At 35.4% G+C, this 27,405-nt stretch overlaps 2 protein-coding genes across 3 annotated transcripts in view; both read left to right on the top strand.

Moving 5' to 3' along the window:
• The window catches only part of LOC111507261 (juvenile hormone esterase), a 196,206-nt gene that overhangs the window by 94,534 nt on the left and 74,267 nt on the right, over nucleotides 1-27,405 (top strand). The window lies entirely within an intron of this gene.
• Nucleotides 6,112-25,898, top strand: LOC111513184 (neuroligin-4, Y-linked). The gene is made up of 5 exons (XM_074182964.1): nucleotides 6,112-6,319; nucleotides 12,766-12,932; nucleotides 15,474-15,606; nucleotides 20,528-20,669; nucleotides 25,665-25,898. The coding sequence occupies exons 1-5, from the start codon at nucleotides 6,163-6,165 to the stop codon at nucleotides 25,849-25,851; spliced, it is 786 nt and encodes a 261-aa protein (XP_074039065.1). The 5' UTR covers nucleotides 6,112-6,162; the 3' UTR covers nucleotides 25,852-25,898.

Below are 27,405 nucleotides of genomic sequence, written 5' to 3'. Positions count from 1 at the left end.
AGGAATTACAAATGATTCTTTCCATTGGGACGGTAGTTTGCCATTTTAGTATACTAAATTGATAATATGCACTAGGGGTGCATAATAATAAAACCAGATATCTGCTTTCTTCTTTAAAATTATAGAAAATATAATTAATTATATCAAATTGTTTATATCAAATTGTAATACACTGATGTTGAAACTTTGAAAGTTAGTTTGTCTTATGAAGCTTAAAAACTCATTAATACCGTTTATTGTTGATTTTTACTGTCAAGGGTTTCACAAAAACCACCACGTGTGTTTCGCTATACAATAATTTTTTCATGCATACAATAATTACTTCACGCTCATGTTTTTTTTCTGATTGATTCAGCCGTTACTTGAGGAAGATCCATAGTAATTTCAAAAAAGTTTGTGGAGATCAAATCGGCAGGTGTAGTTTTTGAAATTTACGCTAATGATTGAAAAGGCTATTTTATAGCCTAACACGTGTCGCGGTTTTTGTAAAATCCTTCATAGTGAAAATTATACAATAAACGGTATTAATGAGTTTTAATATTGGATTTTCATCAAGTATCGGCCAGTTCTATCCGTTTATGAAACTTACTTGCTGAAATATTTCAACTGAATTTCTGAAGTATTTCTTGAGCAAGTTGAATGAATGGAAATGACAATGTGAGTTGAGTCGAAATGGATATATCGTGTGGCGAAAATTCAATTGCCCACTAGTGTTTTCTTGATAACCGTAGAAGAAACGATTTTGGTTGAATTAGAAAAAAATGTAATTTTCAGGATACAATGAAATTATGTTGAGAAATCGAAACTATCGTGAGCCGTTCTCGAAATAATGAAAACATTGATATCTTTGATTTTTTTTCTGCTATAGTATCTTTGTTACACAAAATATGAGAAAAACATATAGAAGTTTTTGATCGAACTTCATCAAAGCAACACTGCTCTAAATTAATTTCCCATACGCGATGTTTCGTTTACTTTTCAAATACGGACCTGTATTTCCTAAAGTGAAGTCATGTCTTTTTCAATCCTTCATTCATCAATCTAGGTATAGCAATTTTCTCAATATCCCTTTCAAATAAACATTTTTAATAGTTATCAAAAGTATTAAAAGATGATGTTTGCAAAGTAGCGTGTTGAAACTATTTCTATTAGTTTTAAAAGTATTTTTAACACAATTTTTTTCAACCAAATAGCAATAAACAGAACATAATTATTGAATGCTCAAGGAAGTTTTATTATGAACAATACATACAAGGTGTAACTGAATAAGTGTAAAACATTTAAGGAGGTAATTTCTCATCGAAAAAAGGATAGGATCTTTCATATAAAGAAACTTCATTGGATCATCCCTTGTTAAGATACAGCCCCTTGAAAGGGTACATAAAATTTGTATAACAATTTTTTTCACAAGCACTAAAAAAGTTACAATATTGAAATTAACCTGACGTTTTGTACTACCAGAAAACAATTAGCCAGTAATTTATTTGGTTTACCCCATGGTTGTAAGGGGTGGAAAACGCAACCCCTAAAATTTATTTCCAATGTAACTTCTTGTCTTATTATTTGTTTACCATTTACAAATTTATTTCCGATAGCCTGTTTCATTCTAAACAAAAAATGCCTCTTGGGTTTTTTGCCCAAAATAAACCAGTTCGCAGCAAAAAGTTATTTTACGAACAACTACAGAGATACATCGTCATAAATGCGAACTGGATTCATTGTTATTTTGTAGTTAGTACCTGCATTAAACGATTAAAGGGTAATAAATAAAACTAATTTATTGATAACAAAACACACAACATGTAGAAATCATAGTAAATGTTCAATATGTCTACATTACGTCTACATTATGTCAAACATTACGCATGTGTCTAGAAGTCGGCGCATTGAGCCACGTATTCACTCAAATATTCCTGGAGTCCCTCTGATTACCCTGCACGCATCGATTATGCGGTTTCTTGAGTCCTCTACATCGCGAACAGGAGTACGATAAACCAAATGCTGTAAATTGCCCCAAATAGAGAAATCAAGAGGATTGAGATCCGGAGATCGAGCGGACCAGTTCTGTGGTCCTCCTCGACCTATCCACTAATTTGCATATGTTTCAGTTAAATGCTGACGTGCTACTTGACTAAAATGGGCGGGAGCCCCATCATGCATAAAAAACATATCCCTTCTGATGCCCAAAGGAACTTTCTCCAGCAGTACTGTATGCACTTCTCTTAAAAATTGAACGTATGCCTAACCATTTAGTCGAGGAGGTAGAAAATGCGGCCCAGTTAAATCATCCCCAATAACTCCGAGCCACACGTTAAGAGAAAACTGTTCTTGATGGTTAGTTCCGACAATAGCGTGAGGGTTTTCATCAGCCCATATGTTGTAATTATGAAAATTAATAATCTTATCCCGAGAAAAACTACGTTCGTCTATTCTATCGTCTTCAGAAAGTCACAATTTCTTCTAATCATTTCCAGCACCCAATTGCAAAATTCAAGACGGTTCGGAAAGTCTCGCGGTAACAGTGCCTGTTCTCGTTGTAGATGGTAAGGGTATAAGATGAGTTGTTCCTTTAAAATTCGAAATACCGTCATATGATCAACATTTAGCTGGAAAGCAATCTTTCTAGTACTGGTCAATCAAATTGAGTACTTCTTCCTCAAGCTGTGGTGTTCGTACTTCTCGATGGCGACCACAATCCTGCGTTCTTTTGTCGAATGAACGATATTCCCGTAATCGTTGATGAAGTCGAGCAAATATTCTATGTGAAGAATGCTGCCGTTGAGTATACATTTCAGCATATCTTCTAGAAGCTTCTAACCCATTCCCCTGCGACAGACCGTAAACGTAATGCATATCAGCCAGTTCCTCATTTGTGTATGCCATTTTAATAACAAGTGAATTATTAAAGTAACAAATTAAGAACAGAACAACAACACACAATTAGTATTAATTCAATTTCGAAAATTCACAAACTGACAGCGTCATACCAATTTAATTGTCACTATCGCTAATAGCGACCTACCAGACAGATTAGTTTAGTATTTTCGCATTTATGACGATGTACCTCTGTAGTTGCTCGTAAAATAATGTTTTGCTGCGAACTGGTTTATTTTGGGCAAAAAACCCAAGAGACATTTTTTGTTTAGAATGAAACAGGCTATCAGAAATAAATTTTCAAATGGTAAACAAATAATAAGACAAAAAGTTACATTGTGTTTGTGGTTGATATTTTTGGAATCTTAATTGATTCAGTGTTAGTTTTTCATTTTTACATTCATAAATAGACCTGATCAATTGTTTTCCATTTTTTATATATTTTTTACTTGCATCTTTCTTATAAAAAACATTGACCAAATTTAACAAATTTTTAGCATCTAATAATGAATTTACGATACTTTTCTTTCCTTTTTCGGCAAATCCAGATGTTGTATCGCAACCGGAAAAACAATGCAGAAATGTAACAATATGTTTGAAGGATTCATGATGGAACAATGACGGTTTCGTTAGTATCTCTGGCAATTTCTATCGAGGTCTTAACTATATCAGCATCAGCATCTTCTACTTGTTTGCAGGAAAACCCTTGTGACTGTAATCTTGTTATCAAACTTTTTATCATTTTGTCCTCCTCCTCCAGACTACTGTCCAGACTCTTCTAGCTCCTTCCCCATTTCTCTATGAAATACCTTTCAATGGGCTAAAATTTTCCGTAGGTCAGACAGTTGTATTGAAACTTATTAAATACTAACTTTATTAACTTATTTGTTTGTTAATTATAGTAATATATTTCGATCTGCCATTTTTTCGTTTATGTGACATGAAATCTTTCGTTTTTTGAGTGATTGAAGTGTAAATTTCAATAAATAGCTCAAAAAATCTAAAGCAAATGAACTTTAAACGTTCAAGCCAGTCTCTATATACCTACACAGTAAGTTTAATGGACTGACGCCTATCAGAAAACAACTACTCCCCTGGCTAATACCACGAAGGACGTTGGATTATATCCGACAGGCGTCAGTGCAGGAACTTTCACAGAAAATTTCCTGCATATGCAATTGGCAATACAACTGAAAGAGTCGATCTTCAATTATGGAACGGGCACACTTGCAGACCGGTTTCGGGCTTATTAGCCACTCATCAGTGCAAGATAGTGACCATCATCGACCTAAAGTCAATGATATTCCACAATTGAAAATCGGAATTCTTTCAGAGTATTTCATTCCTCTTCCAAAGTTGGAGCGTCAGGCGTCAGTCCATTAAACCTACTGTGTAGGTATATATGTAGAGACTGGCTTGAACGTTTAAAGTTCATTTCTTTAGATTTGTTGACTGCCAGTCTTCAAGCATAGCCCACTGACTAATAAGAAAATAGCTCAAAATTGTACATACTGATTTTTTCGAATTCGAGTTTTTTCAGATTTACTATAATAATGTATATTTTTTCACGCCATCAGAAAGTAGATATTTCAACGAACAAAGAGCACACCGACTTTTTGAAAAAAGCTGATAGTTTGACGCGAGAATTTCGATTGAAAATTAGGGTGCTTTTTTGTTAAGTCAAAATAATGTGAAAAAATGAATATTTTAAATGAAATGAATTACAGTGTATTTGGGACATAAAAACGTGAATTTTCACTGAATTTCAAAACAAGAATTTTTGTAAAAGATAAAAATAAAAAACCAAAAACTCATTTGAATTTTTCACATAAATTTTGTGGTTACGTGAAAAAATTGTAGATCTTTTTATCGCCTACTACTTTGCCATTTCAATTTTTCCCATAGGACTTGTAGTTTTGCCAGAAATCGAGATAAACCATTTCCACTCTTAGAAACTCACCCCTCCCACCTCCCGAACTCAGATCGCCCGTAATTTATTTTTCCTTTCATTTTTATCATATTTTCCTCCTTCAATGATGGGTTTCATCCTACTATTATTTTTTACCAGTTTTGAAGGCTTCAGCCCTGGTCTGTCTATAGAGTAGGGAGGGTGAGTGTAGACCCATAACACTTAGGACACATGTGACCCATTGTACATCCTCCCGAGGAGTTTTCCTCCTAGGTCATCGTCCATCCTGTTCTTTCCAGGAAGGTGGACAGGTCACTGGAGACATCTCCTTTATATTGGCAGGTGTAGGCCAAGACTCGCCGAACACACACTCTCTTTGACAACCTTGAGGTCTCTCACAGTGGCCATCGCGAAGGTTTTGGAAGGTGCAGCGACATCATTGTCGTTTCCGTGGAGATGCACAAGTGAGGGAGCTTTCCTGCAGGGGCAGCCGGTTCCTTACCTTTATTCAAGGCGGAGCTCTTGGCGCCCGCCGCAGGAAGTGCTTTTGCTGTTGGAGGTGGAGTGGGGGAGGAGGAAGGTGAACATATAGTTGCTACCACTCTTGTCCCCTTCGTTCTCTTTCTCCTTTTGGTCTCGGCGCCGCAAATGCGCTTACGCCTTTACCTTTGTATTACATCACGAGGTGATCTGCTATGTCCAGCCTCATTCCAAGCGGTAGATTGGGGTGGACATTTCTGTTCATCCCCAGCCACCACCTCAGATTGAGGTGATCACTTCTGTTCAGCCTCGGGACTGGTTTTTGTTGTTTCTGTTATTGTGTTTGTTTCCTTCATGTGTGTTCACACGAGTAGCAAGGAAAGAGTTGGTCACCTCTAGCAGAGCCCTGCATTACCAGGGGTAGGCTGATTACAATGAGGTTTCGCCCAGTTTCCCACTGGGGCATTCGTAAGCGCATGTCACCTTGCGGCCATTCAGCTGTCGGCACGATTCCTTACACCACAGCTTGGCTAAGCTGGCCCACGGTGGTATGTTTTGCAAAGGCTTTTGTGGAGTTTTAGTTCCCCTCACCGTACTTATTTCTGCCACTGACCAGCCCCTGGTCGTTCCCCTATCTGCCACCTGGGGACGCGCCCGATAGATAGCACAACCCATGGGTTGGTAGCCCTGGTCTATCTGAAGATTGTATAGAGGAGATATATATATATATATATATATATATATATATATATATATATATATATATATATATATGTCCGACAGACATCTATGCCAGACATTTCAGCAGCAGGTACACACTGTAATCAATCGAGTATATCACTATCTGAATTACTAATGTGATACATTCATTTTTTCAGGATACTTTATTAGTTGACCAAATGACTAATGGACTTGTTTTCACTCCCGTTATTGAACCTGAACATGAGACAGCCTTCATTACCGAGAATATGTACGAGGCAATAGAAAATGGTAGAATGGCTAGGGTGCCCCTCATAATTGGAATCTGTTCAGAAGAGATGCTTTTAATACTTTCAGGTGAGAAAGAAATTTCAAGTTAGTTGAGATGAAGCCGCAATCACCAAGTTAACTTGCGAAAGTTCAAAAATCAGTTAAATTATATCAGACTGAAAAAATATCGATAGGCAAGTTTCAGTGGGAAAGGCGATTGAAAAAAATCTATGATCGATTACAATTTATTTTGTAGTTATGTAATGAAGCCGAGGTAAGACACCACGTAGACCGCAAAAATGCAAAAACAAAAGTTATATCTAAAGTATTTTTTCGGTTTCAATGGGCAAGAATCATCAAAAAAACTAATGAAATGATTTTGAAAAATATCGAATATCAAATTCAAATTATTATGTAGATGGACAACGATTTCAATTCACCGATCTTATGAGAGTGAGGATGTCTATTAACATTTATACAAACAGTCTCTTAATGTATATCGATTAATTTAACTACTTGTTGGTACAGGGTGTTTTCTTACCATGGTACAAAACTCCAGAAAGTGATCCCCATTGAGTCATTTGAAAAAATAAGTTCCTATTGTTCGGAATTGCTTGGTTGAAATTTGGTGCAGTTTGTAGCAATTACGAGCTCATTATGCACTTACTAGATTGAAATTATTAGGTCCAGTGGTGTCTCAGTAGGCACCGTGGCCAATAATATTGAGAAAAAAAAACAGGAGCACTGCCTTGTTTTTTGTTTTTATTTTTTCGATCAAGCAATTGAAAATACAACTTTTTTCGAGAAAAATATAAGTCACTTCAACTCATTCTATAAACTATATACATATATGGACAATATAAAACATAAATGAAAAATAAACAAATGAGAAAATAAGCAAAATATTCAACTTCTAGTAAAAGACACGACTGCAGTGAATTTGTCATTGATTGTCTGACACCTTCTAAAATACCTGGAGTATTTCTTATGACACTGTAATTCTCAATTATTCGATTCCTCAAGTCATTCACATTCCATATATGAGTTTCATAAACAAGAGCCTTCAGATGAACCTACAAAAAGAAATCTAGATGATTAATATCAGGACTGTGAGCTGACAATTTTTAAGGCTCTGTACATCCAATCCAGTGAGTTGGGTAGTTGATATCGACGAGCAACAACAATAAAATGTTCACTCTTAAATGTTCACATGTCCACTCTCACATGTACGGGTATATTCACCTGTCAATCTTGCCAATGAAGAAAATGGCCACCAATAATTCTCACACAAACTTTTAACGAAAATTATTGCTGAAAATGACTTTCTCTAATGATGGAAAATGAGAAGTATTCACTTGATTGAACTAGGTTATAATTTGTGATGAGAAGCATATGCATATTAATTTTTCAACAGTAAACCTATAGGAAACAGTGTCGTAACAAATCTCAATTCAATTGCCTTTTGAAACGCCCCTGTATTGTCATAAAGTACACCTCACGATTTGATATCCACAAACATTATTTAAAAAATATATATCACATGTTTCGCTAACACACAAGCTTTTTCAAGTGATTTGAATACTTCAAGTTGGTTCTTACACTAATATTTATATACTACAGGTAACCATAATTGGGACTACCTAAACCTCTACTTGAGGTAGGGTAGGGCGGGGCTGGTTGAGCAATTTTTCACTTGAACGGATATATCTCCTCAATGATAAGTCTCAATGAGTTCGTAAGCGGCTTGATGGATTCTTAATTTATCCCTTATCAAATGTGTCCATAGTAATTCTTTTGTAAGATGTCGAATTCCAGAGCTACAGCTATTTATATGCAGGAAGTCAAGTATGCTCAATGTACCCCATTGGTGAGGTAAGTTGAGCAAGGGTATGGGGCAAATTGAGCACTAAGAATGTCTAACCAAAATATGGGTTCAATGTTGACTAGAGATGAAGTAAAATATGTGTTTGACAATCAGCTCTTTATTTATCGTCTTTTAGTGACAGAACAACCACATTCAATAGTAATTTTGAACAATTAACCAAAACTAGAATCAACAAAACATAAACTTATCTCAAAATTTACTTCAGCATTAGATTCAGTCTTTCAATTTAAAATCAGACTTATATGTTTATATTATTATTCATATAGTTTATATTAAAAAAAAATATTAATCAGATCTTTGGAAAGTAATGATCATTGTCACTGCTGCAATTGACAAAAATGAAAGTAAGTTTATATAGTCATAGTGACAGAACAACAAAACTTAAAGTAATTTTCTTTGAATAATTAACTGAAAATATAATGAACAAAACATCAACGTATCTTAAGACTAACTTCAGGATTAAATTCAATCTTTTTGTTCAAAATCAGACTTGAATATCATAAAAAAATAAATTAAGAAGATCTTAACAACTTAATCGTCGTTGTCACTGTTGCATTTGACACAAACGAAAGTAAGACCAGCACCTGGAACACATTTTGTATGTGTCCATTCCCTGCAAGCCTGACACTAGATCCAATTTTCTACTGGTGAACTTTCAGCATAGCCTTCGCAACAAATCAGACAGGAATAATTATCATCATCACTTTCCTCACTTGACTGGAGTATTTTTTTACGGCCCCCTTTCTTCCTTTTCTTATACATGTTCTTCTTTGGCTTCTTGACTTTCTTTGTGGTTTTATTTTGCTGTTCTTCTAAAGTGTTTTTTTCGGGAGTGTCTGTTAGTATTGCAGGTTTCCTCTTCTGTTAGTTTTAGCTGCTTGTCTAGGGCCAACTTTTGGGTATGGTCGTACAATTTCCGGGAAAATACTTGTATTAGATCGAACGTCTCGTTTTCTGTGTTGCTTGGACCAGGTTCGGGTTCGGCTTGGCTGGTGGAGGCAGAAGAAGTGGGATTAGGTTCAGTGCTGGACATCACAGCTTGCTCTGGATGATCTTTTTCTGGCTCGATAGTTTCTGGTTCAGGACGATCGGTTCAAATGATGGTGAAAAATCATCCTCACCAAAAATGTTTGCATTATACGGGTTAATGCCTGTCTTTCGGAAACCGTTAACAATATTTATACTTGTCTGAGCAAACGGCAACGAATCAGCGACTATTTTTGGTATATCATAGATAGTGAGGGTTTTCCCCAGAATGTTACGTAGCCATGCATCTTGAGCAGCAGCGCAATACTTTTTGAACGGTCCAAAGACTGACACATCCAACGGTTGTAATTTGTGGCTACAATGCGGTGGAAAGGACAACATTACAACTCCGTTTTCTTTGGCCAAAGTTAGTGTCTTCACGTTCAAGTGAGAGGAGTGATTATCCAGCACTAATAAAACAGGGCGCTCAATGGATGGTTCCACATATTTTATAAGATATTGCATAAACTGATAACACTGGCATTTCCTGCTCCTATACATTCAGGGGGACCACCGTTAAGAGAGTGTTTCTCAAACTGTTTCCTCGGAAATACGAACGTAGGAGGTACAGCATTTCCAAGAGCAGATACAGCAGTTACTACTGTAACGTCAGTACCTCGTTCCCTAGAAGTCATTGCACCGACGTTCCGCTTACCTTTGGCAGCTACAATTTTATTTGGCTTCCGCACAGTGGATACTCCTGTCTCATCTACATTCCAAATGTCTGCTGCAGTAAATCCATATCTATCCATTACATCCGCTAATTTCTCAAAAAAAAAACTGCGCATCAAATGACGTTGCCCTACCAAGGCTAGTGGGTTCTGGTTTTCGTATGGATAGCTCGGGATTTCGTTTTAAAAACATCGTAAGCCATTTTTTTTCGGCCATATCATTTGCAGTCCAGCTGGGAGGAATTTCAATGCAAAATTTAGCAGCACATTCATAAGCAAGGCGACGGACGTCTTTTGAAAAATATCCATTGAAGATTGATGCCCTTTGTAGCAAGTATTTTTTCAGAGAGTCTTCCTGTGTAGGAGAAAATACTTGCCTCGGTGTTGCATAGCCCATGGATGAATCACCACCTTCATTTAATTTCTTCAAAAATCTTGTTAAAGTCATCCGTTTGATACCGAATTATTTAGCGGCGGATTTACCCCTTATCCTTCATCGTTGACAGCCTTTGCAGCATTTTTTGAATCTTCAGTAGTGTAAGAACATCTTGTAGTCTTCCTTTTGTAAGTCCGCATCATAACAAAACATAAAACATTCATTACTTTGATTGTTTGAGTCGTGGGGCAACTATAGCTCAACTAACCCCAACCCGGAATTTTGAAACAAAAGCGAGGTTATAAAAAAATCATAAGAATTATACCCAGAACAACTCCACATATCAAAAGTACAATAATTCCCAGAAAGATTAACACTTACCTGATTGAAAACAAATGAAAATTGACTAATACAGACGAAAACTTGCGATAAACGACGTTTTTACTTTTTGGTAACAAAATGAACAAAACGCACGAACGCTTCACTGACTTGTCCAGCCGCTACTAGCGATCGCGTGGTGATTACCCCTCCCACGACTCCTTCTTTTCGCCATAAGATGTCTATGCGTACGGTGAATAGTTTGAGAGATATTTTGATTGCCCAACGTGCCCCTATGCTCAACTAGCCCCGCTCTACCCTATCTCTTCAATTATGATCACCTGAAGCATATTACCTCACATCTACATCAATAATAATTCTTTTTCGGTTCTTAAGAAAACAAGTTTAATAATGGTGATCTATTCAAATCCATTTGGTCATTTATTAGGATGTTTGAATTTTTAAGTTTATTAATTTCAATTGCTTTCAAATGATTCAGTTTAGAACCTTTATTTTCTATGTGCAAAAATTCTAACTCTTCGTTAAAGATATGATTTTCTTCTGTAAGATGATTTGAATATGTTGAATTTGTTTTCTTATTTACATAGCTCATATGATGTTCCTGAATTCGATTCCTAAATGTTCTGACAGTTTGACCAATATATACCTCAGGACACGTTCCACACTTTAATTTATATACTCCTGATTTCTCGAATTTGGATGTTTTGTCTTTATTATTTTTTACTAACTTTCCCAACATATTATCTGTTCTATATGCAATTTTAACATCTTGTTTCCTCAAAAATGAAGCCACTTTTTCCATTATTTGGCCAAAATACGTTGAAGCTCTATAATATTGATTATCTACCCTATCAATAGGAAAAACGTCTCGAATCGCTTTTTCGTAGACTTTCTTGGAAAATATTTTGTTTATTAATTCGGCTTTAAACCCATTGTTAACCGCAATTTACTTGATGATATTAAGTTCTTTATTGAAATTATCTATTGAAAGAGGAACATTGACTAATCTGTGAATCATGCTATTATAAGCTGTTACTTTGTGTTGATAAGGATGGGAAGAATTGTAATGTATGGTAATATCCGTATAGGACGGTTTGTGATAAATTGAAAAAGCATGTTTGTTGTTCATTCTATTAATTGTCTCTTGGTACCTATAAATAATACCAAAATGTCATCCACATATATATGCAAATACATTGCATTGATTGAGTCAAATTTAATAACTAGCTTGAAATAAAATTAGTACTAAGTTTGAGACAAATGAGCGAGATGTGTTCTCGATATTGACAAACAATCATTTTTTTTTTCAATGTTCAGGATATGCAATATAAGGGCTTCAACTTTTTTCCTGAAAATGAAGCTATATATGAAGAGGTCAACAAGTTATATTTCTAGGTTCTTGATATGAAAAAATAAAAAAGCTATAAAATCATAACGTTTCTTTTTTTCTTAATATTATTGGTGTGATCTTCATTCGGAAAATCCCTATAGTGAAGAGATTTACACATAGTTGATGGTGAGAGGTGAATTACTAACACATGAATAGTGACATAATTCTAACTCATATTTTGTATGTTTTCATCATGAATTCAAAATAGAAATTTTGCAGTAACAACGACTTCTATTAATACTCTTGAAAGTTAAATTTTTTTAAATTGGAATATATTTGAGGTTTTTGATTTCATTAATAAATGATCAATGGGATTTTCTGGCGGTAACTCATCTGACAGGCAATCAATCGACTAGAACAAAGTAATTCTGAAGAGCACAATTTTTTAGATCACTTGACCATAATAGGAAATTTTAGTTATCCACAAATTGAAGAGAAACGGTGTACAGTTAGTTGCTTATTCAGAGAATGGTTCCATTTTGTAGAAAATAAAAATGAAAAGGAGACTGGGTAGATATTTCTTTGAAGTAATATCTATTATTTCAGCGATAAAATCATTCAAATACATACAAATATTCATTATTTGTTCAACTTATTAGGTTGTAAACCCTTTTTTAAAGAAATTTCCTTTGTTCTACCCTCTCTTGGATCCTGGATGAGCTCTCATCAATAAGTGAAAAATTTTACCTAGGTACTATATAGTAAATCATTGAAATATTCGGAAAATCATTTTGTTTTTCACTACTTCGCTACTAATTTAATGATTCATTAATAATGTTATCGAAATCATTGTTATTTCCGAGTTTTCATATCGTTTCACCATAAAACAATACATTTTTTTTTCAGGTGGTTACTTTCCAACGCAAATACAAAGTTATGACAATGATATTGCCTTATTTGTCAGTAGAAACATGCATATCACCGACAGAAACAAACTGATTCAACTCGGACAAACCATTCACGATTGGTATTCGAAAGGCCGACTGGAGGATGACAAAGTGGGTACAGTAAAGGTACGTTCAATCACCATAATCCTTCTTACATGAAACGTTTTGTATACGTTGTTGAGTAATAGTTTTGTGATACCCGAGAGGGCAATAATTAATCATTTTATTTGAACACTTAGAACTGATTCAGACAACTCAGTCCTTAACTCAGTCTTTGTTTCAATTTCGTCGTTGACTGGACGATTTATATAGCGAATTTTAATCATGCGAATTGAGAGATATGACATGCAGAGTTACCAACCGGAACGAAATTAATGAAAAATACAACTCTTCATATTTATTAGTAAATCCAAAAGATACTGTGTAAGCCAATGTGGTTATTGTGTATTAGATAATCTGAACATGCACGGTTTTCTCTACGATTCAAAACTAGCAAAGAAACGGAAAAGCATCATCAGAATCGGTGAATAATTCAACAAATTGAAGTAAAAAAAAACGGTATTTACGAAATATGATAAATATGGTCACACCGATATGGTTGAAATTTGCTACAGTTACTTGAAGTAATGAGGCGCGTATTTAGCCCTAACTAGATTGAAATTATTAGGTCCAGTGGCGTCTCAGTGGATACCACAGCCGACAATATTGAAAAAAAAACACCACTGACTTTTTTCTAGTTTTTTCATTCCTTATATTGAGCAACTGAAAACAAAACTTTTTGTGTAATAGATAGGTATAGGGAAATAGTATATGAATTTGTTGACAAAGTGATAATGAATTATAATATGATATTATATACCATTCCATTTGAAAAATCAAAGAAGCCGCTACTTTATAGCAGAAGCGACAACACAGCTTCGTCTAAAATATTTTAGGCGTGTAGGACATATTGACTTATGCATACTATGGAATTTTCAAGTTGATCCGTTGAATAGTTTGCCAGAAACGGCTAATTAACGCTCATCATGAAAAGCCCTGTATATTTACTTACATAGCCTTTGCTAGATTAACTTTAGATTAACTTTGTTCAGATAATACTATTTCTATTTTGAATCGTTTTCGACATAAACAGGTGTTCTTCAATTTTATTCATCGAAAACTAAGCTAGATATGTAGAAAACACAAGCGACAAAAAAGATGAATTTTCAGTTGATTAATCTGAAAAAACAAAAAAACCGTATCGGGCATGGTCTGATGATGCGGCAAGTACCCCGAAAACGGCCTATTGGATAGTCGTATCGACCAAATGAAATTAATTTCTGATTTTCATAGTGGAAATAACTTGCGATGAATCTTCCAAATCGAAGAAGTAGCACAGGTGTCTGAAGGTTTTACTTCGACTCTTTGCACAGCATTAGCTTTATTAGTTGTTGTTTTTCCGTTGGGCATTTGCCACACGTACCTACAAAGTTGTAGATCTACATGAGAAGCAAGAGGTAAGGTGTTTTCACCTGAACTTGGAGAATATCATATACAACTCTCTGAAATAATCATCATTCCAACCAACCTTTTTTCATCTTGGTAGAAGGTGAGCATCGGGAAATTATGGGTTGCCAGGTAGTTGGAAGTCTCTGACCGTCATCACATTTGATCAGACAGAAAGGTCGCTTTTCGATTTCGAAATACCCGCGAATTATTCGAGCTTGTAGTGTTTTCGCTGTGGCTGTGGTCTCTTGATGATGTTTGGACATGGCAGGATGGGTCTGACTTTCGGACAGCAAGGATGTCCTTGGGACCATCGAAATCGAAAAGCGACCATCCTGCTTGAACAAGCATGATGACGGTCAGAAACTTTCAACTAGGTACCTGTAAGGAGAGAACTTATCACGAGTCCTGAGGAGTTGGCAGATTGAGGCGTCGGCGTCAATAAACATCAATTTATATCCTCACTGGATATAAAGAAGGAGTCAACCTCTTTCAATGTAGTGACTTGTTTTATAGTATTGACATATTTCAATTGTTTAAATGTAACATTCTTTTCGACATGGCCATTCTCACTAACAGTAAGTTTGAGACTTTTCATAATTATTTTCATATTGTACTACGATTATACAAATTTTGTACCTTTTTTTGAAGCTACAAAAGAGTACATACACTTCCGTTCTGCTGATCATCCAAAGATATTTTCCAAGTTTTATATATATATTTTTTTTGAATGATGCAACAAATTTTCCTTTACTTTCAGTATTTTAACATTGAATGTGAGTCACAAAAAGGATTTGAAGCTTTATAACCTCTATTTAATTATCTGCGAGAGCTTTCGACAGCTGGTCGTACTGTCATCATCTAGGCACTACTCAAACTTTGAGTAGTGTCCCAATGATAAATATATATATATATATATATATATATATATATATATATATATATATATATATATATATATATATATATTTATATATATATATATATATATATATCATTGGGATTGAAATTAAATCAGAGATAAGGACTAGGGTGTCTGAGTCGGCCCTCAAATATGTTAGATATAATATGAGAAAAAAACAAATGGCGACATTTTGTCTTACTTACTTACTTACTTATGCTTTTTTCTTCTTCAAATTGATTATGATGCCGGTGAGACAATTTTGACGATGATATTTTTAGCATTTCAGTGACGCCGGGTTCACACGTGCCCTCATTCGTCATGCTGAACTGCAATCCAAATTCAGTGATGTTTACTTTTACCAGTTTTCTTATTCAGGACAACTAGGAGAAAACCCAGGACCATTTATTGACGGTAACTTCATACATTTTTTATTGTGACTGAAATATTAAACGATGACTGAAATATATTAAACTAGCTGACCCTGCGAACTCCGTTCCGCCTTAGAGACAAAAAAAGCACATTTTTATTTTATTAATTTTTGTATTAATCAAGTATTTCAATTATTCTTCATTAGGTTGCACTCTTCAGTTGAGCACCTTTGTGATACACGACATTTTTTCTTTTATTATCAGGCGCAATTATAAACAACGCAGATGGTCTTCCGACCCGTGAACATGTCACATATAACTGACCATGTGAAAAACATTGATTTTCCAGATTCAGACTACAAACTGTCAACGATTGGCCTTGTGATTTGTTATTGGTCATGGCAAATGTAAGACGAATTGGAAATTGAAGTCTTTCAAACTCAAACGGTATATCGGTTGGGATCATCGGGATCCTCGGAATGAGAACTTCCTCACCTTCCGAATTTTCCTTTGAGTATCGTCGCGTAAATCACATTGTTCATCAATGTTTCGAAGCATGATTACTACGGAGCCAACCTTCAGGCGTAAATTGTGCGGTGGTAAGCCAGGCACATCCAAGGAGTTCAAAAATGCAATTGGATAGTTGGTGGCCTCATCTTCATTTGTTACACAGTCAATTGATTTGGATGAATGCATTGTTCCAATTATATCATTCTGAATTATGTAGTTTAGGTCATCTTCATCTTTATTCCTAGCCGCTAAAATTGCTCGCTCACTCAACCATTCATTATTTTTGTAGTTAGTAATTATGTTTGGGAATGCTTTGCTGATAAGTTCGTCTTTCGATGAGACAAAGTTACAGAAATTCTGAGAAAATGAAATCAATCCGCTCGATTCGTCGGCCGGTACTCGATCATTACCGATAGTCAGCAATTGCTCAGAGAAATCTTCAGCAGATGTATCATCAAGCAATGCAACTCTCATGTTTGTTGTCAGCCGAAGTTTTTTCACATATCGCCATAGATTCGATGATTTGAGGCAAGCGTTTATTTCGTCGGCAGCCGTTGATCTTGGAATTACTGGCAGTGTTTGGTGGAAATCGCCCAGACAGTAAAATCATTGCACCTCCAAAACATCTCGAGTCATTGCGTAGATCTTTCAATGTTCGGTTAAGTGCTTCTAATGTTTCGTATCCTTCTTGCATTACGGTTTTGTCGGGAAAGATTCGATCGTCTTGATCGCGGCATTGTTAATGATGATTCAAAGTCATTTTTATAATTGTCAAATTTTTTACCATGCTTCTTAACCATTGACAAAATTACGTTTAGCTGTCATACACCTTTTTTTTATTCCATGTCAGATGCGTTTTTGCTATACCACGTTTTATAGTGACTTCTTGGTGACTTCACGGAAACGCGATTGAACGGGATAAAAATTATCCCATGTCCCTCTCCTTGTATATATATATATATATATATATATATATATATATATATATATATATATATATATATATATATATATATATATACCGGGTGTCAACGAATCTATTAGACAAGTCATAACTTCTAGACTATTAGGTGTATCAAAACGAGATTTGGTACAGATAAATGGTATGTGGAGAGGAGAGTTTTCACATATTTTTCACTTTCCGGTCACTTCCGGTTTCAGCGGAAATGGCTCCGGTTCTGAATTTTTAAATGGAACACCCTGTATATTGTAACATTTTTGGATTTCTGAGACAATTCTGGATCAGAAACTGACATTTCCGAAAGTTTTTCAGCCTACTTGATTTTTTCAGAGTCACTTTTAAAATTGCATCTAGGTGGCCATGATCGGACGTAAACTAATCTATGGACCTCAGGTGATATCAGAAAATTGCAATAGCGGAGTTTTAGTGACTAGTGTGTTGAATATGAATGAGACAAGTTTACAAAATAACATTTTCGTGTCTAACTATTATTTTTCAAATGGCGACCATTTTTTGACAAGCACTTTCCGAAAAAAGGATTTTTTGACAAATCTAACGATACTAATTTATTTGCGATTGGATTACAAATAAGAACATAAATTAAATATTACTGAGGAAAATACTCGATACAAATTCATTTACTTTTGTCAAGGGTGCCATGGATAGGAATGATGCATAATATTTTGCGGTTATTTCCATCAAGTCCACTTTGGAGAACAAAACGCTCACCTAGGTTATGACAGTGACATAAGCTTTATGAGCAGAAAGTAGAAGTTTCTCTTGATTTTCGTTAATTTTAGTTTAATTTTTCGTCGAAATAATGTATACTCAAAGTGAAAAAGTGGATATGTTGTTATTGTTTGGAGAATGCCACAGAAATTCAAGGAAAGCTGCTGAGTTGTATGCTCAGAGATATCCCAATCGGCAACACCCATCTCATCAGTAGGTATTTTCCCTATGTTGAGAGTCGTTTTAGGCAAGAGGGAAATCGAGACGCAGAACAGAGGTTTGTCATAAATGAGGAGACTGAGATTAACGTTCTTGCTATGGTACAAGTTGACAAAACGGTTTCTTTAAGAGAAATTAGTAGAGAAATGCAGATAAGTCACGAATCAGCAAGAAAAATACTGAAAAAGCACGGATATCGAGCATTTAAATATCAGTTACATCAACATTTGTATGCTGACGACGGCAATAGAAGAGTAGTATTTTGTGATTGGTTGCTTCAAAATCATAGAGTTAACCCAAATTTTATCAACTTCATTCTATTTTCCGACGAATCACGGTTTACAAATAATGGCATGTTTAATAAGCAGAATTGTCGGTACTGGGCCCAACAAAATCAACATGCAATGAGAGAGGGCAATTTTCAAGAAAGGTTTGGCGTCAATGTCTGAGCTGGTATCGTTGGAAACAGAATAATTGGTCCAATATTGTTTCAAGGTCAGTTAACAGGGGTTAGATACTTGGGTTTTCTTCAAAATGAAATCGAGGATCATCTTAATGATATGCCTTTAGAAGTTTTACGGCAAATTTACTTCCACCAAGATGGAGCACCACCCCATAATAGCAGAGACGTACTTGATTTTTTAATAGAGCATTTTAATAATAGAGTTATTGCAACCAACGGTCCAGTAAGGTGGCCTGCCCGCTCACCGGATCTGACTGTGTTAGATTTCTTCATTTGGGGATATGTAAAAGAAAGGGTCTACTATGCAACAGCCCCAGCCACTCTCGAAATCTTAGAAGAAAGGATTCAACAGGCATTTAGAAGTATATCGCCTCAAATGTTACAAAACGTGTTGAGAGAAACAATTGAACGAGCTGAAATGTGTCTTGAACAAGGAGGGATGCACTTTGAAAATTTACTATAGTGGAATTTTCAAGAACTTAGGATATTGCAAAAAATCTAAGTGCATCGCTGAAATTATTAGTTAAATTTGTTAAATTTGTTGATCCAATCGCAAATAAATTAGTAACGTTAGATTCGTCAAAAAATCCTTTTTTCGGAAATTGCTTGTCAAAAAATGGTCGCCATTTGAAAAATAATAGTTAGACACGAAAATGATATTTAGTAAACTTGTCTCATTCATATTCAACACACTAGTCACTAAAACTCCCCTATTGCATTTTTCTGATATCACCTGAGGTCCATAGATTAGTTTACGTCCGATCATGGCCACCAGATGCAATTTTAAAAGTGACTCTGAAAAAATCAAGTAGGCTGAACAACTTCCGGAAATGTCAGTTTCTGATCCAGAATTGTCTCAGAAATCCAAAAATGTTACAATATACAGGGTGTTCCATTTAAAAATTCAGAACCGGAGCCATTTCCGCTGAAACCGGAAGTGACCGGAAAGTGAAAAATACGTGAAAACATTCCTCTCCACATACCATTCAACTATACCAAATTTCATTTCAATTCTCCTAATAGTCTAGAAATTATGACTTGTCTAATAGATTCGTTGACACCCGGTATATATATATATATATATATATATATATATATATATATATATATATATATATATATATATATATATATATACATATATATATATAGAGAAAGAGAGAGAGATTTACTTTTCAAGGAGATCGAAGCTGTTGACACCATCATTCAAAACATTATATCGAATGATAGGCATTTTCTGTAGAGCAAACCAGCGTTTGTTGACTATTTTTTCACACTTTGAAAACTTGAAAACCGTATTACATTTTGCCTGGGGAAGGAAGATATAGAAATTAAAGTGAGGTGCTTCCTAATCCTCTAATTTGTCGGATTCTCTAATGTTGTATTCGAGCAATCTTGATTGTTCTGAAGGAATCTTTGTGTTCCTGGGGCGTGGCAAGTATTCTTCTGTTGGTTCAGCCCAATATATTGTTGGCCACAGAGAACGCGTGGAATACTATATACCCCCTGATTTCTGAGGGAGATTTGTTCTTCTGGTCTAGACAGTAGTCCCGATGTCGTTGGTTGTGGTTTATAGATGATCCGGATGTTTCATCTCGTATTCTGTCCATTTTGTCGCAGTTCTCCATGTTCTGCTACCTGTTTGTTTGCTCAGTTAAGCGAAAGAAGCAGTAATGCAATGTGAAGTATCTGTTGATATGTGTGGATATCTGGTGTACTGTGTACTGCAGACTTTCGCAAGCTTTTTTAGTTATCAATAGGTATAAGAGAAGGTGACTATTCTCTTATACCTACGGACAGAAAATATTATTGATTTTGATTCGACAAAAAAAATCTCAAATACAACGAAATAAGATTCCAACAAATCAGTCATTGAAGTTTCAAACATTTCATTTAGATTTTTCTGATTTTTGATACTTTATTTCTCATCTATGCACCAATAAAACAATTATCATTATCATTAAATCATTTTCTATCCTATTCAATATTTGAATTTTTGGCTTTTTTAATAATTTTTTTATATACATATATATATATATATATATATATATATATATATATATAATGTCTTCAACATTACAGGAGTTGGCAGAGTTATACACGGGGAAGACGGGAACTACATTTGGGTAAAGTCCAATTCGACTGGATTGAATAATTACCCAAAAGATGACATATTGACCAGCGATCGATACCGTACTTTGTTCACTAATTTTGCTAAATACTTGTAAGTTAACCATCAATTATTTTTATACTTGCTATTGAACTATTATTTCATTTGATAATATTGAGAAAGTTTAGGCATAGTAAAGTATTAGGGAACTGGTTACATATAGATATTGGGAATAATGGCTGAAAAATTGAGAGATTATAATTTTTTTCGTGTTAATGTAAACTTTTCTAGTGCAAAGTTCTCTTATTCATTATCCATATGAACGATATATCCCTATTTTGATACAAAATATTTATGATTGGGCAAGAAAGGTATTGCTTTTCTACTCAAAGGAGTAACTTTCAGACCCAAACTGGAAGAAAAATCCCTCTCGAAATAACTACTTCCATATAAACATTGAATTACATAAAAGAGAAATACTTTCGAAACATCAACTTTTATGTGAATACTGGATTATAAATAAAACACTTCTCTTCATGTTCATGTATTCCAAACATTCGTTACGATATTTCACTCAGAATTCGAGATGGGATTTGCGAATTGGAGAGATATTTGCCACTGATAAAGCTCACTTCACGACTAGTGACTCGACCACAGAATACCTTTCAGAAGGGACACTCACCACAGAACAGGAACCATGAACGTATTGATAATCTCGGGGTGATTACTCTCAACCTAAACACTTCATTGAGTGGTTGGTGAACGTGAACATGGTAAAATAGGGCTGGTTGAAGTTGTTGAAATGATATCGTGATAATTCCTTGACTCCAACCAAATTATATATCTGAGAAGTTTCAGATAATTTGAATTCACCGCTATAACATCGAACACTTCGAACACAGAATATAGGTCACAGAAACTTCACCCCTCAACATCAATGCCGCCAAATAAGTGTCTCTTCTGTAAGGTATTCTGTGACTCGACAGTGACTATTGTTTTTTATTATTGAGTGAATCAAGAGTTCTTGCGCTTGATGAGGATCTAGAAGTGATTTCGAATTGGGGTGAAAATAACCAGGTTCAAATCAATTCCACAAAAACCCAGGCATCGGTTTTCTTCAAGAAGATAAATGTCTGCGAACCGGATATGGAATGTCAGGTCAGACGATTCCGCTTTCTGCTTCGAAAAGTTTGTTGGGAGTAGAATGGACACCAATATGTCTTGGAACAATCATGTCGCTGGAATTGCAAAGGCTGCTTCTCAAAAAACTTGAAACACTGTTCCGAACCAGAACACTGAACACATCTCAGCAACTTTTGATGCTTTATGAAGCTCAGATCAGACCTTCTATGGAACATTGTTCTCATGTATGGAGCTCTGCCCCCAAACATACCACGAAGTTGCTGTATTCCATCCAGAAAAGAGCCATCCACCTGATTGGAGATGCGAACATCACGTGCAACTTTGATAGCCTTCTATAGATACTTCCACGGGAGGTGTTCAAGTCACTCGGCACATTTGATTCCACCAACAGCGGTACATTTCAGAAATACACGACGGACTGTGGCTGCTCATCGTTTTGAGGTTCTACTCAGTACACCTTGAACTTCACTGTTTAATAACTCTTTCATCTGGAGAGCTGCGTGTATGTGGAATAAACTTCCTGAGAACGTTTTTTCAAATAGATTTAATCTCCAGACATTCAAATCCAATGTGAATTGCTACAAAAACAATTCGAAATGCTCTCGAGGGGTAGAGTTATATCGTTGCGTGTCGTCTTCAGCGTGCTGAGCTGGACGAAAGCTCAGCCTAGTGGCTCTGTCATCGAGTGTTCTCTGACTGAGCTGGTAACCTTTTTGGGTTGATGATTGCTATCATTTGAAGAAGCTTTTGAGCGTGGTAAGCTCAAGCTCCCGTTGAAGGAAATCAGATCCACTGATACGATTGATTGCGACTTTCCGACATAGATGTGACATTTTCTTCAAATATATAATTGAGTTCATTTAACAGTCAAATACTGATTACAGAAAATATTCATTGCATTCGAAGAAAATACTAAGACTAAAAACAACAAGTTTCTGAGAGGAAACTGCTCATTTTAATTATCATCCCAGAAATATTTTTTTTATAGTAATACATATAATAATAATAATCGTCTTTATTATTTTCAAAAAACATATAAAAAAACAAGATTGAGAAGGTACATCAACAGAAAATTTTTGTTGTTGTTGAACATCAGAATTCTTTCAGAGTATTTCATTCCTCTTCCTAAGTTCAAGCTACTGTGTAGGTATATCCAAGACTGGATTGAACGTTTAAAGTTCATTTCTTTAGATTTGTTTACTACCAGTCTTCAAACATAGCCCACTGACTAATAAGAACGTCAGTTTTTGCCTGGTTCATATTGGCGACGGTTCTACCGGTAGGTAGGTAGGTGGTGAGTCTATTCGACCCTCCACCGCAACCCATAAAGGTTTATTGTGGCTCACACCTATTCACACTCGGCCAAATAAACCCAGCTTCTTAACGAAGCCGATTAGTTTGTATGGTGAGTGGTCTTTCAGGTCAGATGGTGAGAGTACGGATCCGCCGAACTCAAAGAACCTGATTCGGTCCCCAGCGGGGCAGGCACAAAGTATATACTCTGCAGTTTCATCATTTTCCAGACAGAGGCGACACACACTGTCTTCCGACAGTCCAAGTCTCTGCATGTGATGATTCAAATGACAGTGACCTGTAAGAAGTCCTGTTAGACATCCTATTTCATCCCTACTGTTGTCCAACAACTGTTTGAAATCAAACTTCGAAGAGTGAATAAACGCCTTGGAGTGAGCCAATCCTGGAAGATTCTGCCAGAAGTCCATAACTCTTCTTGCCATCCAGGTGCTAAGTGTTTGTTTGGCAAAGCCCAAAGCGATGCCAATGACAGGTTCTGGTCCGATGAAGCCGCTTGCAGCACCCTCCTTTGCAGCTTCAGGCCAGGAAGGCAAGAAAGCTGCTGACTGCCTACTGCTAAAGCTGCCTTCCTGTTGAACAGTGCTGACGTAATGACGTAATTTTCGGTACATTTTGTCGATTTTCACACAATAGGACTCTGCTGTGACGGTTTGGCCCAGTTGCAGAAAGTTATAATGAATCACATTAGCTGTTGACCACCATACAGTTACCACGGTATTCTCGGCTCATCGATGTCCAACCACTGTCCTTCCCAACTAGCAATTTTATATTTTATAATGGTTGTGAAAACGTTTCGGAGAAACAAATTATAAAACTGTACTTCTCCAAGAAATGTTTTCAATGTGTTTATAAAACAGCTAGAAATAGGAAATTGGCACCGTTTCATAAAACATTATAGTCTTCATCAATATTCTGTAAGGCCTTTTACAAACACTATTAAACAGTTTTATAAACATTTCGGTAGTTACTATAAAATTTTTCTAATACTATTCGTAAATATAATAACTGCAATACAATTTTATAAGAGTTTTTTAGTAATTCTAAGTGAGCTTAATAAAATATAATGTAGCCTAAAACGATAACGATAAAATAAAAAAGTATTCAAAATGTTTTCCTGAATGCCCAAGAAGTAATTTTGTATTGGACACTAAGAAAATACAATAGATATGTCACCAACTAAAAACCAACAAATAGAAAAGTAGGGGCCATTTTAATAGTTTCACTTTTGTACTCATAAAACTGTTAAAGACAATGTTTTTGTTTCAAAGTAAAGCAACTGTTTGGTATCAAGCTTTGAAGGGTGGATAAACGCCTTGAAGTGAGCCAATCCTGAAAGATTCTGCCAGAAGTCCATAAATCTTCTTGCCATCCAGATGTTCAATGTTTGTTTGGCAAAGTCCAAAGCGATGCCAATGACAGGTTCTGGTCCAATGAAGCTGCTTACAGCACCCTCCTTTGTAAGACAGTCAGCAGCTTCATTACCTTCCAGGCCAGTATGGCCAGGAAAGTAATGAAGCTCCTAGGCAGGTAGATATTTCTGTCCTGGGTCTTCGACTAAAAACACCTTCAGCAGAACCAGAAGGTGTCTTTGATCCATCTGTGAACCAACTCTGCTCCTAATATTTCCTTCTCCTGAAGGATTCAGTCCTCTCTACTCGGGAATAGTACTTTATAAGGCAGTTCGTAGTTGAAAGTTGGAGGCATAAAGTCAGAGAGGTCATTTCCAGAACGCTGTGACTTCCAGTGTCAACCAACAGTCTGTTGCACTCTGCATTTAATTGATTTGTGCAATTGGCAATGTGCACAAGTCTGTATGTAGTCCATCTAGTCTCTCTCTCCAGAAAAATGTGGAGAGGAGGTAGAAAACGACATCATATAGTAATGAGCTGAAAAGATGCACAATTATGAAATTTGGGAAGAAATGAACCGCATCAATATATAGAGTACAAAATTCTCTTTCAATCAGTATATACCACAACACAGTAGAATGAATATTTATTATGATATGGGGCTACAAAAGCACATGAAATTAAAACGTACAAAACCTTTGAAACAACCTGATAGTTCATATTGGAAGGGTTATATTTTTAGAGTACTAAAAGTAGTAGATCATGCAAAGAAGCATAATCTACACATCTATGTATACTGTTACTACTTTTAAAATTGATTGCTTCCCACTTTTTTTGTTGTATCAAGATGGAGTAGTAGAACGCCAAAAACGTTCTTTCCCAAAAACTTGATAGTATTTTCGATTGAATCAACAATATTGAATATGTAGATATTTTTCATATTCATACAGAAGTATATCGGGATTTTTCTGCGGCATCGAGACTTTACTGAGCGAGACAACCAAATCGTCGAATTTTGGATCGACGAAATTTTGTAAATGGATTTTCAATTCGGAGGGAGTTACATAAAAAGTAATCATTTTTCAGATGATAAAAAACGGAAGCGACGTAACTCATAGCGACGTAACGAATTTCCATAAACAGCAAAATAGAATACGTTAATATGTATTAAATCATATGTTCGATACTGAGTCGACGAGAATTTTATACAAGTAAATCCGGTTGTATAATTACTGAAAATCGAATCTGTTGATATTATGATGTTCTTGTCATGTCCTTAAGCAATTATCATGTTTTTTTTCAGAAATCCCACGCCAAAGAAAACGAGTTTGTTCCAAAATCTTTTATGGCCCAAAGTGACACCTCATAACTTCCAATATTTGAACATCGATACAAATTTGAGCATTCAAAAAAATCCCAGAGGAGAAATTTATCAAAAATGGCTGAAGATTTACGAAGAAAACGCAGTGAAACCTCTTGATACATTCTGATTGTAGTACTGCAACTTGAGGATATTAAACGATAGTCTTTTTCTTGATTTTGAGTCTTTTTATTTTTATCACTTTTAGATTATGATAAAACTCATGTTTCTTAAAGTTGTCATGATAATACGTAGGATAGCTACTAGTTCACTCATCTGAATACATGTTTGAGAATTATCCATGTAAACCTTCCTCTTAATCACTCCGTTCATTGGTAAATACTGTCTTAATGACCTCGACAGGCAATCCCCGGAAGCCCTCAGAAACAGCTCCTATTTTATTTCTTGAAAGAGGGGCTTTTGAAGCGGAGCTCGATTTTCTATATTGTTTAAACAATATGTATGATATTAGAAAAATTGTTTTAGGTGGTCTTTTTTTATTAACTTTCATATACAGGTTGTAACAAAAAGGTAGATCATACATTGGGGTAAAAAATAACTCGACTGGATATAACTTAACTTATCGCAAAACACTTACACAAAACACTTACACCCCTCGGAAAGTACAAAATGAAAATGGAGTTTTCTCAATATTTCATAAAAAAACAAATCAACAATTATTCAGGAGGCCACATTTTGTAATATTCGTTCTAGAGACAATCAGAAAAAGAGATTTTTCATTAATTCTGATGACTGGATAATGGAAACAAAAAAATTCTATAGTGAATGTTCAAAAACGTTTCCACCAACTTCCATACTATGGTACAAATGAGCTTCCATTGCCACCCTCACATGGTTGAGAATCTCGGTAGTTATTTCTCTGCAATGTCTCATGATATTCTCTCTCGAAGCTTCTAATGTTGTTGATTCTATCTCAAATGACTCCAATCCAGCAACCAGGAAAATGATCATCCAAAAATTGTCGCACTGGAGCTGCCTAATGAGGAGGTGTAACATCCTGCTGAAAAACTATTTCGTTTTCAAATAAATTTATATACTCTATTGCTCTATTGATGCATGGTATTATTCGATTCCACAACATATCCAAATATGTATCACTAGTCGAATTATCATCGATAAAAATGGTCCTATGATGTGGTCACCTGAAATTCCTGCTCAACCATTCAGTTTTTGAGGTCGTTGAGTATGAACTTGATGGTATAAATGAGGATTCGTATCACTCCAATGTAGACAATTCTGTCGATTCATCTCTCCATTCAAACTAAACATACATTCATCCGAAAAACAAATTTTATACAAGAAATTCTGATACAAATTGATCCGTTCAGTGAGACTTTCACAAAACTCGATACGTCTATCGAAATCATCTTCTTTCAATTCATCAACTAGTCCAATCTCATATGAATGAAATTTGTACTTTTGCAGGATCTTGAAAACATTTGTAGGACTGTACTGATTCTCGAGATAACTCAGTAAGAGATTGTGAATTTTCCATTAGTCCAACGTGCCCTAAAACTGCAGTACCTACATATAGCTTCATCGTTGACAATTCCTGAACGGTTATGCTTTTTATTGTATACAGATACAGTTTCCATAAATTTGTTCAATAATTCAGAAACGTATTTGTGTCATATATTTCTTTCTGTATGATAATTAAACATAC

Source organism: Leptinotarsa decemlineata, unplaced genomic scaffold (genome assembly GCF_025532065.1).
Source record: "Leptinotarsa decemlineata unplaced genomic scaffold, Ldec_3_MD MMD2_P_RNA_scaffold_2, whole genome shotgun sequence".
NCBI classification, from domain to species: domain Eukaryota; kingdom Metazoa; phylum Arthropoda; class Insecta; order Coleoptera; family Chrysomelidae; genus Leptinotarsa; species Leptinotarsa decemlineata.
Note: the sequence above shows the minus strand (reverse complement) of the source record. Positions and strands in the feature narration are given on the sequence as shown.